This window comes from Malus sylvestris, chromosome 11 (genome assembly GCF_916048215.2).
Source record: "Malus sylvestris chromosome 11, drMalSylv7.2, whole genome shotgun sequence".
In the NCBI taxonomy this organism is placed as follows: domain Eukaryota; kingdom Viridiplantae; phylum Streptophyta; class Magnoliopsida; order Rosales; family Rosaceae; genus Malus; species Malus sylvestris.
Window position 1 is genome coordinate 5,128,341 of NC_062270.1, and position 12,812 is coordinate 5,141,152.

Consider the following 12,812-nt stretch of genomic DNA (forward strand, 5'->3'; position numbering starts at 1 on the left):
AAACAGAGAAAAAGGGACTAATTGATTAGCAGTAACACTATATATCGCTTTAATCGAAATACGGAATATTTTCGCTTGACATGGAGCTATAGCCCATCGTGTTTGTAGATGGATTGTATACAGAAGAAGCTGAAGATGAAGATGACGAAGAAAAGACAACTGAAGACTGAGCTGATGCTGGTGGTAGTGGCGGCGGCGGTGGTGGTGAAATCGCTTGTGGTTGCGCAGCAAGGGACACCATCCCAGAACTAGAAACCAAAGCAGAATGGTGAATAATACCCCTAGGAGAAACGACACTGCGACTAGCGGCCTCTTTGTATTTATATCTCAATATTTCGGTCCTTACTGCATTGAGTTCAGCTTGTAGAGATTGAATTTGTTGGTGCAAGGCTAAAATTACACCCATGCACCCATACACAGGGTCTCTCAGCCTCAGATTTGCCTCATAAACTAGACTATTGGCTGCATCAGCTCTTTGATTCTCAGCCACCTCCTATAAATACATAAAAAAAATAAAACAAAAATTAAGTAATGCATAGTAACATTAGAATGCTTGTTCCTAAGAAATTTAATAGTACCATTAGCATCTTGGAAACATTGCTTGCACCAAAGACTTTGTGGACGGCTGAAAACTTTTGGGGTTCATGCGGAGAGAAGTAGGGAGAGAAAGGGCACTCTTCAGCACATCTTCTTCTCAAGAGCTTACATGCAGCACAAGGTGTGATTGTGTTCAAAGTTGTTGTACTCATCATCATCATCCCTTGATGAGGAACACCAAATGATGATGACGATGATGACGAAATTCGAGTAGTGCTCATGATCCCCATTTGATCATCAACAGATGCATCACTTTCTCTCCTGATCTTCTTTCCTGTCTCATCCAATGTTGTGATCTCCCTATAAAACAACAAGAAAATTAGTTAGGTGAAATCCATTTAAGGATTTGAAAAGTAAAAAGGAACAACAAAAATAAAAAGAATATTTTTAAGTACCTGTTTGTGGACATATATTCAGCTACTGTCTGGATGAAGTTGGGAACAAAGAAAGGAGAAGGAGAAGGAGAAAGAAAATAAAGTTTGAGAATGGGGGAAGATAGTGCTTATAAGCCAAGGCAAGTTGGGAAGTACAGTATGTCAATGTTTAATCGTAAGAAATCAACAAAAGGCCGCTATGAGAAAAATGGCCGAAGAAATCTGATATTATATTCTCCGGGTCGGTGATATGATAGCATCCAAAGGGTTTGGTAATGATTTTATTTTATTTTTCCTCTATTGTCGTAAGAGTAAGGGCCTGTATGAGATTGTTGTGCTTTTTTAAAAACTACTTCTGCCATGCTTTAAGAATTATCAGTTGTAAAATAAAACTGATAAGCGTTTGGTTAACTAAAGTTTAAAAGTGATGTGAGTATGAAAAGCAGCACAAAAACGTTTGGTAAAATTTAATGTAAAAGTGATATAATTGTATACAATGATAGATGGACATAGAAGTAAGAGTGGGGGCGTTGACATCTATGGTGGTGGTGGTTACGGTGGAGGTGGTCGTGGTGCTAATAGTGTGATGTGTTGGTTGGGGTGGAAAGGTAACAATGATGGTATGGCGGTAACAGTGGTGGTGGTGGTGGTTATGGTGGTATCGGCGGTGGAGCAATGATGCTGGTAATGACAGTTATGGTTGTGATGGCAATGGTAGCAGTTGCGGTAATGGTGGTGGTAGTGGCGATGGTGGCATCGATAGTGATAGTAGGGGCGGTGGCAATGGTGGCAGTGGCGGTAGTGATGGTGGTGACAATGATGGTAGCGAAAAATTTTGTATTTGGGTTGCATAAGTGTTCAGCGAGAAAAATATTTCTCGCAGACGGCCCAAGTTTGTGAAACTTAATATCTTTCTAAGTGTTATAAGAAGTAAGAACAATATAGTGTTATAAGGATGATCGAATGCATTCATCGTACTCTTATAGGGTTGAGGAGTGTGTTTGTAAAAATCAAGGTTCTAAAAAACGCTAGGTGCTAGTCGGGCGGCCGGCTGGTGCCTAGCGCCTAGGCGGCTAGGCGGGGTCTAGGCGAGCACCTAGGTGGCCTAGGCGGATTTAGGTAAATTTCTTGTATATCTTGTAAATAAGTGCATATTAACATTTACAAAAAATATTCTTGTATATCTTGGAATAAATATATTATATACCATATAAATTAGTTAAATTTATTTTATGGTAGATGATTAAATATTGAGGAAGACATTATTTAAAAAATATATACATATCTAACATAAGAGTATAATATAAGCTGATCTTATTTTGATCATAAAAAGAAAAATAATAAAATAATATAATGCAAGAGTGTAATATAGACTTTAAAGAGATAAAGATGTCAAATATGTGGGTGTAGAATGCAAAGTGGGATATTGGACGCATAGAGATGGGGAGCTACACCAATACTTAATAGCAAAAGTACACCCAGGGACTCACATCCCATGTTTTTTTATGAGAACAATAAATAGCTAGGTATTGACGGCTCATTTTTTTTTCTTGAAAACATCATCTTGATGCTAGCTATCCAAATGTGATTGGACAAAATTAAAAAATTAATTAAATAGAAAACTTTGATAGTGGTCACGTGAATGAAAGGAAGAGAGAAACTTAATTTCTCATCTTCTTCCTTTTTCGTCTTCGCAAGAACACAGAACCAGCAACCCAGAAAGTTTAGAACGCACTGCATTCATCCTTTCTCAAGCTTGAAAATAGAAAAAAATTGAGATTCCAGACCGCCTAGGCCAACCAGTCAGTCGCCTAGGCCGCCCAAGGGGCACCCAGGCTGCCTTGACGCCCGCCTAATCCCTTTGCCGATTTTCCTTCCGATTAAGAGTTAATCTCGGCGGCTGACCACCGCCCAGCGCCTAGGCCGATTTTTAGAACACTGGTAAAAACTCATCAAAATCGGAGTTAAAATAATCGTTAAATCATGAGTTTTCATTTATAATCGTCGAAATGTTTCGTCCCGTTACCTAATATCTGAATGTCAGTTTTTTGCGATTTTTTGCGTATGCGATCTTGGAGCATATGCAAACAAGTTTGACAATTGGATCGTTGAAACTAGTTTTGTAGAATGTGTATTCCGTCAAAACGATAGATTCAACAAACCCTTGGAGTTTATTTTATACTTCCATTAAATAGAACATAATATTTTGTGGTATCCATCAGTGCAAATATTTTAAATTAAAGATCAAATTTGTTCATAGTATTCTTATATGGTTGAGGAGTGTATTTGTAAAAAATCATCAAAATCGGAGTTAAAATAACCGTTAAATCGTGAGTTTTCTTTTATAACCGTCGAATAGTTTCGTCACGTTACCTAATATCTAAATGTCATTTTTTTGTGATTTTTTACGTATGCAATATTGTAGCATATACAAACAAGTTTGACGGTTGGATCGTTGAAATTAGTTTTGTAGAATGTGTATTCCGTCAAAACGATAGATTCAACAAACACTTGGAGTTTATTTTATACTTCCATTAAGTAAGACATAATATTTTGTGGTATCCATTAGTGCAAATATTTTAAATTGAAGATCAAATTTGTTCATCGTATTCTTTTATGGTCGAGGAATGTACTTGTAAAAAATCATCAAAATCATAGTTAAAATTACCGTTAAATCATGAGGTTTCGTTTATAACTGTCAAAAGGTTTCATCCTGTTACCTAATATATGAATATCAGTTTTTTGCAATTTTTTACATATGCAATCTTGGAGCATATACAAATATGTTTGATAGTTTGATCGTTGAAACTAGTTTTGTAGAATGTGTATTCCTTCAAAACGATAGATTCAGCAAACATTTGGAGTCACACCTACAGTGAGGACAATGGATTCTTGTTGTAGCATTCCCGCTATAATTTCCCAAAAGTTTCAAATAGGGCGCCTTTTATTCACACCTACAAGGAGAAATGTTGTATTTGGGTCGCATAAGTGTTCAGCGAGAAAAATATTTCTCGCAAACGGCCCAAGTTTGTAAAACTCAATACTTTTCTCTTTGTTATACGGAGTCGTTTATGGAGTGGGTAGAAAAAGGAGGCGGCCTGAAGAAGGTGGAGAAGAGAATAGGGGAAAAGAAAAAGAGGTAGAAGGAAGGATAACGAGGAGAGAAAAGTATACTCGGTTTTTTAGAGAGGTCGAATGAAGTATAGAAGACTGCATTTGAAGAGGCAAAGTGAATCATAACAAAAGTACGGTTCCACTCAGTAGGTTATCATTCCCTTACTCTTTCTCCCTCCAATTTCATATCTTTCTTTGATGCTGATCATGAAATCAGAATTACCCGCATCACAATTTCACATTTTTACTTGGTTATGGATGTGGGTTTTCATTGTTCTACTGTAGTCTATGATCTATCCACAGTGAAGTTAATTAGTATCCCCTGTAATTTGAATTGGGTAAAACTTGATTGTTACTTGTTAATGGTTTGTGGGTTCTCAATGTCTTATTGTGAAGTTAGATTTCATATGGGAATATGATTCTCTGATTGCTCTGTAATCTGAATTGGGTAAATCATAATTTTGTTTTAGTAATTGTTATTGATTTCTAAAGAGGTCGCACTTGGTGCGATGACAAGTGTCTTCGCCCATGAGCGGTAGGTCTCGGGTTCGAGACTTGGGAGCAGCCTCTCCATAAATGGGGGTAAGGCTAGTCGACATTCACCTCGTCTAGACCCTGCGTAAAGCGAGAGCCTTGTGCACTGGGTACGACCTTTTTTGTGAGTATAATTGAAATCAAATTATAGACATGATTTTGGGATTGTATGGAAGAATTCTGAAGTTATAATTACAAGAGTTTGGGTTCTAAGTTGCAGGGAACTTATGTTTTATGCGAAGAAAAACTATGTTTCAAGTAGCCTACTTTGGCTCTTGATTTCTATGTCCTTATGCAAAAACTATGTTTCAAGTAGCCTACTTTGGCTCTTGATTTCTATGTCCTTATGCATTCATTTTGATCCATTATCATATGTTTTGAAACTAGACATGTCCATGATCAAAGACTATCTGATTTCACATAATTCCATTGAGTTTTGATATGTCAAAACCATGTACAAACTTGAGTCACGAAGCTGCCAGACAGCAGTAAATATTGGGTTTCCGATTTCGGGACTCTATTTTGTATCTTGCATAACCTTCAACTTATAACCCTGTTTCCTACAAATCGTAGATGCTTTTAATGTACTCAAAACAAGCTTCGAATCTCATGTTTGTTTGCATCATTTGGTATAGTTATGGGTGTTCAAAATCGGGCTTAATATTGGTTGGCTAAAATTGTTTTTTTGGGGCTTTTGTGGAGATAAGGTTGCTGCTTTTGCAATATTCATTCTTCTCACAATTTTTTTTCTAATTTACTTATCTATATTAAGTTTGTGTTTAAACCACTTAACCTACACAAAAATTGCCCATTTCTTTAAAGTCATGAATTGATGCATCTTTCCATCACAAAATGCTTATGTAGGCAGATTAAATGAAAGTTACCATACGTGTTGTGCCTTTTAAGTCCAAAAGTGAGACATATACTTTAACCATGACCTCTTGTAAGTTTCAATTTGAATTGTGTTATTAACTTATATCTTTTCAGTTGGCAGCAGAGAGAACTATCATTTCTATTTGGAAGGCATTGAGAAAATGTATACCATCTGCTTTATCTCCTCTTAGGTAAGTTGCTTGACTTCTAATTTTATTGTTTTAACCTCTCATGTTGTTGAAGTTGTAAAATATATATGGATCATTGGTAATTCGGATCATAAACATGATGTCTTTGGAATTAGAATCATAAACATGATATCTTTGGAATTAGAATCATAAACATGATATAGGACCTATTTGATAGGTGATAAAGACGTAGGTCATACTTTTTTGTTTTATTAGTATTGGAGGGTCATGAGGTCGGGGCAAAAAATAATGATGTTTTGATTGTTAACAGTTCTTAGCAATGGATCGAAGTTGGATATTCCTTAAACATAGATTTTGTGATGCACTCATTGCTGGTGTAAACTCATTCATATTGGCTGCAAAGAAACATTTAAATGAGGAATACAACACACGTTGTCCATGTAGAGACTGCCTAAATGGGAATCTTCATTCTTTGCATGTTATCCATTCCCATTTATATAATAGCGGGTCGCACCACACTATAAAGTTTGGACTTTACATGGGGAATTTCAAGAAAGTGGGTCAAGTACCCAAATAGAAGATGATAATGACAGTGAGGATAATGAGATGTTTGAGATGTTACATGATATGTGGGAACTAATGTTGATGCCACAAGTGGCAATGACAACTCTCACGCTAGTAAATATGAGTATTTGTTTGGCAAAGCTCAAAGGGAGCTTTATCCTGGTTGTGAGAACTTTTCTGTTTTAAGCTTTATTGTAGAGTTGATGCATATTAAGTGTCTCTCTTTTATGAGTAACAAGCATTTTGACATGCTACTCAATTTGTTAAAAAGATCTCATCCAAAAGAAGCATTTATTCCATATGCAAAAAAGATGCTACGAGAGTTGGGGTTAGGGTACGAATCAATTCATGCTTGCAAGAATGACTGTGCATTATTTTGGAAGACTAATGAGAAACTTGATAAATGTCCTGAGTGTGGTGAGTCGGGGTACAAGCCTTGTTTTGGAAAGCGCAAGAAGATTCCACTAAAAGTATTACGTTATCTACTCATTAAGCAGAGATTGCAAAGGTTGTATATGTCTAGGCATACTGCAAAAGACATGAATTGGCACAAAGAGAGAAGGGTTAATGAAGATGGGGTTCTTAGGCATCCAACTGATTCAGATGAGTGGAAAGAGTTTGATAAACAATATCATTTGTTTGCCCAAGACTTGAGAAATGTTAGGTTAGGCCTTGCTACGGATGGTTTTAATCCGTTTACAAATATGAGTAAACCTTATAGTATGTGGTCAGTTATTCTTGTGTGTTATGTGTGTTACAATTTTCCACCTTGGAAATGCATGAAGGCAGTGTTCTCTTAACTTTACTTATTCCTGGACCAAATGGACCTGTGAAGGAGATTGATGTGTATCTTCGTCCACTGGTGGATGAGTTAAAAGAATTGTGGGTGGATGGTATTCAAACTTTTGATGCATCTACAGGGGAAATTTTTCGTTTGCATGCATGTGTTTTATAGACCATTAATGACTTTCCTACCTACGGTAATTTGTCTAGTTGGAGCACAAAAGGCTACTTGGCATGCCTGATTTGCAATAAAGATATAACATCACAGAGGATAACAATAAAATAACTTACATGGGCCATAGAAGATTTCGACCTTGTGGTCATGCTTGGAGAGAAATGAGTATTGAATATAATGGTCATACTGAACATAAGTTTCCTCCTAAAGTTCTCTTTGATGCTGAAATATTGCAACAATTAGATAAAGTCAGAAGCTTCAGTCCTGGAAAATATGAGAATAATATAGAAAGGGATCAACCACGAGCGGCTGAAGAGTTGAATTGGACAAAGAAGAATATTTTCTTCGAGTTAGAGTATTGGTCGAAGCTAAGGTTGAGACATAATATTGATGTTATGCATGTTGAAAAAAATATATGTGATAGTGTAATAGGGACATTGTTGAATATTGAGGGCAAAACAAAAGACACAGATAATGTTCGTCGAGACTTGGAAGCTATGAACATCAGGTCAAATCGTCATTTGAGACTTGAAAGCGGAAAAATGAGAAAACCACATGCTAGATATGTACTAAAAATGCCCCAACATAGGGAATTTTGTAAGTTTCTAAAATCATTCAAATTTCCTGATGGGTACACTGCCAATATCTCTAGAAATGTGAGCATCAATGATGGAAAGATATACGGTTTAAAAAGTCATGATTGCTATGTTTTACTTCAGCGCCTTCTCCCAGTTGGTATTCATCCATTTTTGGATACAGAAGTGTGCAATGCTCTGATTGAATTATCTCTTTTCTTCCAGAATATTTGTGCTAGAACGCTAAGAGTGTCAGACTTAAAGCGTATGGAGAATGAGATTGTTATAACTTTATGCAAACTTGAGATGATTTTTCCTTATGCCTTCTTTGATATAATGGTTCACCTGGTTATCCATTTACCTCGTGAAGCCAAACTTGGTGGTCCTGTTAATAATCGATGGATGTATCCGATTGAAAGGCTCTTAGGTAAACTGAAACAATATGTTAAAAACAAAGCTCGTCCCGAAGGTTCACTAATAAAAGGATATATTGTACATGAATCAATGACATTTTGCTCATTGTACTTACGTGGGGTTGAAATACGCTTCAATCCAAATGAGCGAAATGATGATGGAAGAAATGATCGAAATGTGGGTGGTTTGTCAGTATTCTCCCAAAAAGCACATCCATTTGGAGGTAGAAAGTTTATATTGTTGCCTAAAAAGGAATTTGATAAAGCTCATTGGTTTGTGCTCCACAAGTGTGATAAGGTTCAACCATATCTTATGTAAGTAATCTTCTAGGTCATCTATATATTCTCATTTTTATGTATTATAGCATTAATTAAGTATTTGTTTTTCTTACTTGTTTAGTAAACATATGGAAGAATTAAAGCTAAAAAGCAATGACAATTTCGGTCAAAGGCAGGAACAAGAGTTTCCTAAATGGTTTGAAAATCGGGTAAGTTTTGTAACATGTTTATGTTTGAAACTATATGTGTCATTATTTTCCTATAAATAATTAGTGTTTTATAATATTACTAGATATATGGCTTGAGAGAAATGGGATCATTGGAAGCCATTGATGATCTACATTATTTGTCATGCAAGCCTGATATCCGTGTGCATACATACACTGGGTGTATTGTTAATGGAGTTCGCTTTCAGACAAAAGGTCGTGACAATAATCGTACCACACAAAATAGTGGAATTTTTGTGTTTGGGGAACATAGTGATTGTAGTCATGATTACTATGGTGTTTTAGAAAGTGTGTAGGAACTGACTTACATTAATTGCAATAAGGTATTTTTGTTCAAATGTTTGTGGTTTAACACTGACTCGACTCACAAAGACCCTAAGAAGAGAAAGATACGTCAAGATTATCATCTTTCAAGCATCAATGTAAATTCATTGTGGTATAAGGACAAGCACAACAAGTGTTTTAAGTCGACGATTATAAGTTAGGTTCTAGCTAGAAAGTCATGCAAAGAGTGCAATGCAGACATATATGGGATGTTCCAGAAAATGATACAACTGAAGAGGTAAATCAAGATATCGAACCAATTACTGGTAATAATGTTTACCAAGAGGATGAGTTCAATGAAGTTCGATGGGCTGTTCAAGAAGATCAAGAAAATCTCTTATCAAGTGATGATGAAATGGACGAAGATTCTGAAGATGAGTCTCATGTCTATGCTGTAGAAAGTGATCCAACTTATAGGGTGAATTCAAGACACGACGATGAGGATTTTGAAGAAGATAATGCATTGGATGATGGTGAAGATGAAGAAATTCTTGAAAGTGACGATAGTGATAGCAGTGACTACTAAGATTTTTCTAATGTAGTTTCTAATTGTTTCTGTAAAAGGTTCTTGTATCATATGTAAAATAAATTTTGCATTAATGATGTTTTAGGTGAACCCAAAAAAAAAGGTCAAAGATCTGTGGGAAGAATTCTGATAAACTGCAAGAGCAACTTGGTAGTTTGAAAATACCAATTACTTTGACAAAACTAAAGGGGAAGCCCAAAGGTCCGAATTCCTCATTTCTTGTGAATGATATTGGTTTTGTGGTTCGGACCTATGCACCACTAAATGTGAAGCAATGGAGGAATGTAGAAAAGAAGGATGTGGATAAGATGATTGAAAGAATAACTGTGAGTAATATTTTCATTTCACATTTTTGTTACATTCAGTATGTAAAGTCTTTCTTAAATTAGATTTATTATAAATTGAATTCCATGCAGAGCAAGTACGATATTGATATGTCACTAACTCATGTTAGTACATATATTAAGAATGCATTACAAAGGCGGTTTGTTGATTTTCGACACAAGCTAAAGAAGCATTTTGATTCATTCCTAACTTTAGAAGAAGCAAACCAAAACAAACATGAGGATGTAACTAGTCAAGAGGAATGGAATTTTCTTTGTGATCGTTATGCAAGTGATCAATTCAATGTACACGTGTATATTAATGAAATGAATTGCGGTTGTCATGTATGCTGTTTATCTTCTTCATGTCACCAAATTTATTTTGCTATGCAGGAACGCTCAAATAAAAATGCAATTAATAGGTCTCATTTGACTTACAATCATAAAGGAAGGTCAAAATCTTTTAGGGCCTATGAAGAAGAGATTGTAAGATGTGTTTTTCATAATTTTAATCTAGATTCTAGGTGGATAATGAGTTATTAACTTTAATTTGTGATTCATGCATTAGGAAGCCAAAACCGAAGAACAGCTAAGTGCAATTGATTACTTTGAGGTTGTGCATAAAAACACCAAAAATGGTTAGGATGAAAGAGCTAAACTGAAGTGGTAAGTTAGTTATGTACATGTTGGTTGTGTATATTTTAGTCCTGCTATGTCAATGTATATATTTGTATTCAATGTTTATGTGTATGTCATAATCTAACATGTAAACTTTTGAAAGCGTGTATTGTTTCTTGCTTATTTCTCCTACATAAAAGAGTCTCGCCACTTATAAGACATGTAAGTATAAAGGTGTTGTCCATGACTTGTGGTGTTCATTGTCCCCTGTCACTTTTCTGTCATTCCTTGGACTCAAGTTTGGCAAACTAAGGTTTTTGCTTGGGGAAAAAATATAATTGTTTGACAATTACCTCTTATTTAGCTCAATAGCTGACATGTAATTCGTGGCTTGATAAGTTGCAAGGCTTTTTTTGTGCTTGTATGAGTTTGATAATGTCATTATGTTGATAAAGGTGTATTATTGATCATAAGCAATTATAATTATAGACAAGTGATTTGCGACTAAATCGAGATAGAAGAATATGTGAAGCTTTTATGTTTATGATATACATACGAAGGAACCAAATGTGATAGATTTTATGTTTGTGTACATGAAGGAGCTAAGCATGATAGTTTATTTTTCATTTGTAGGAAGAGATGCTAAGTGTGAAAAACGAAACAACTCTTCCAGATGGTACGGTGACGTTGACAGATGATGAAATTATTCTAGGGGTTCTTGGTCACAAGTCTGGGTACTTCAAAGGTCCTTCAAAGTCTGTCTCTCATGAAGACACTATGTTGGACAAACATTTAGAAGAAAAACTTGAGACTCAATAGCAAGAGCTTGTGACAACAAAACAAGAGCTTGTTGAAACAAAACAAGAGCTTGGTGAAGCAAAACAAGAGATCCAACAATTGAAGGAGAACCAAAAGAAATTTGAGGAACTCCTACACAAAATAATGGAAGGGCAGCAACCACCTCCATAAGTAGTCCTTTTGTTTTGCTCGAATATGTGAACTTTTTTTTTAAAACAATGTGAACTTTCATAGTTGTTAACATTAAGCGTAACTAATTTTGCAGACTATGAATTATCATTGTAAGCTATTTTGGTTTTGGACTAATATGAATGAGCTTTTAGTACCTTTGATCATTAATTCTTGGCACTAAATTAATTCAGGTTACAGGGAGAAACCAACTTCTCGTAGTAGGTTACTCATGAGAATAATTATCATTAACTTACAACGAGGAATTTTACCTTCATTTAAGTTCTTGCTATAGACTTGTTACAACGAGGAAACGAGTGTCTCATAGATACTTATCAACGAGGAAATTCATTCTCGCAACATATGATCTGCAGCGAGAAATAATATGTTCATCGTTGAATACTCACCTACAAATTCCTCGCCAAAAGATATTTACAGCGAGGAATTTGATCATTTTTGCGAGGAATTTTATCCTCGCATAAGTTATGGAATGTCAATATTCAAGTTGTCAAAAGGTTTTGGCGACCACATTCCAACCTCTTTAGCGAGGAATTTGTCATCGCTCCAACTCAACTATGAGAAAACGTTCCACTCTCGCTGTATCATTTCTATGAGGAAATAATTCCTCACTGTACACATTTCCTGACGGGCCTACTATGAGGAACGAGAGAGGAATTTTTTTCCTCGTTGAAAACCTTCTGCGATAAAACAACAACTTTCAATGAGGACAAAAGTCCTTGCCAAACAGCTATTTTGTTGTAGTGTTTGTAGTGGTAGGTGATAGCGTTTACTTTATTCTCTAAGGAATAGAATTGGGTTGGAAGGCTACACAATGTCATTTAAAAAAAAATTAATGAAGGTATTATAGCAGTTGAAAACAATTATTAAATACTCAACTCTATTTTTTATTAAAGCAGCTTTTAAAAGCAACATGCATGCTGCTTCTAAAACCTGTTGTTTGGAGCCCATTGCTTTTAAAATAAGTAGAATATTTTACTTTTACCAAATATTTTTTTACTGTTTAACTTTAAAGTTAAGCAGTTTTTAGTGGAAAAAAAAAAAATTCAAACGGGGCCTTAAGTTTCTCATTTGCACTAGGCTGCCACTAGCATTTGTAAATGATGTTCTATAATTATTCATATTCTATTTCTAATAATTAAAAACCCATATTATCTTAAATTATCTAATAACCCATCACATAACTTGAATTTTTTGGATGCTAATTAAATTGTAATATCAATATAAGGGCTCGTCTAGAATTAAAATTACTGCAAACGCTTTTAGAGAAAATGATTTTGGGTTTCAAAAGCACTTTGAGTACATCCGGCAAGCAGCACCGGTTATGTATTTCTTGCAGAAATCACTTCAAATATTTTTTCAAGATTCACTTATATTTTT

General features: G+C 35.3%; 1 protein-coding gene across 1 annotated transcript; it reads right to left on the reverse strand.

Moving 5' to 3' along the window:
• Positions 1 to 1,144, reverse strand: LOC126590714 (LOB domain-containing protein 15-like). Its single transcript, XM_050256210.1, has 3 exons — positions 993 to 1,144; positions 579 to 897; positions 1 to 493 (listed from the first exon to the last, which is right to left on the reverse strand). Exons 1-3 carry the CDS (start codon positions 1,004 to 1,006, stop codon positions 50 to 52), a joined length of 777 nt encoding a protein of 258 aa, XP_050112167.1. The 5' UTR covers positions 1,007 to 1,144; the 3' UTR covers positions 1 to 49.
• Between the last annotated feature and the right edge of the window lie 11,668 nt (positions 1,145 to 12,812).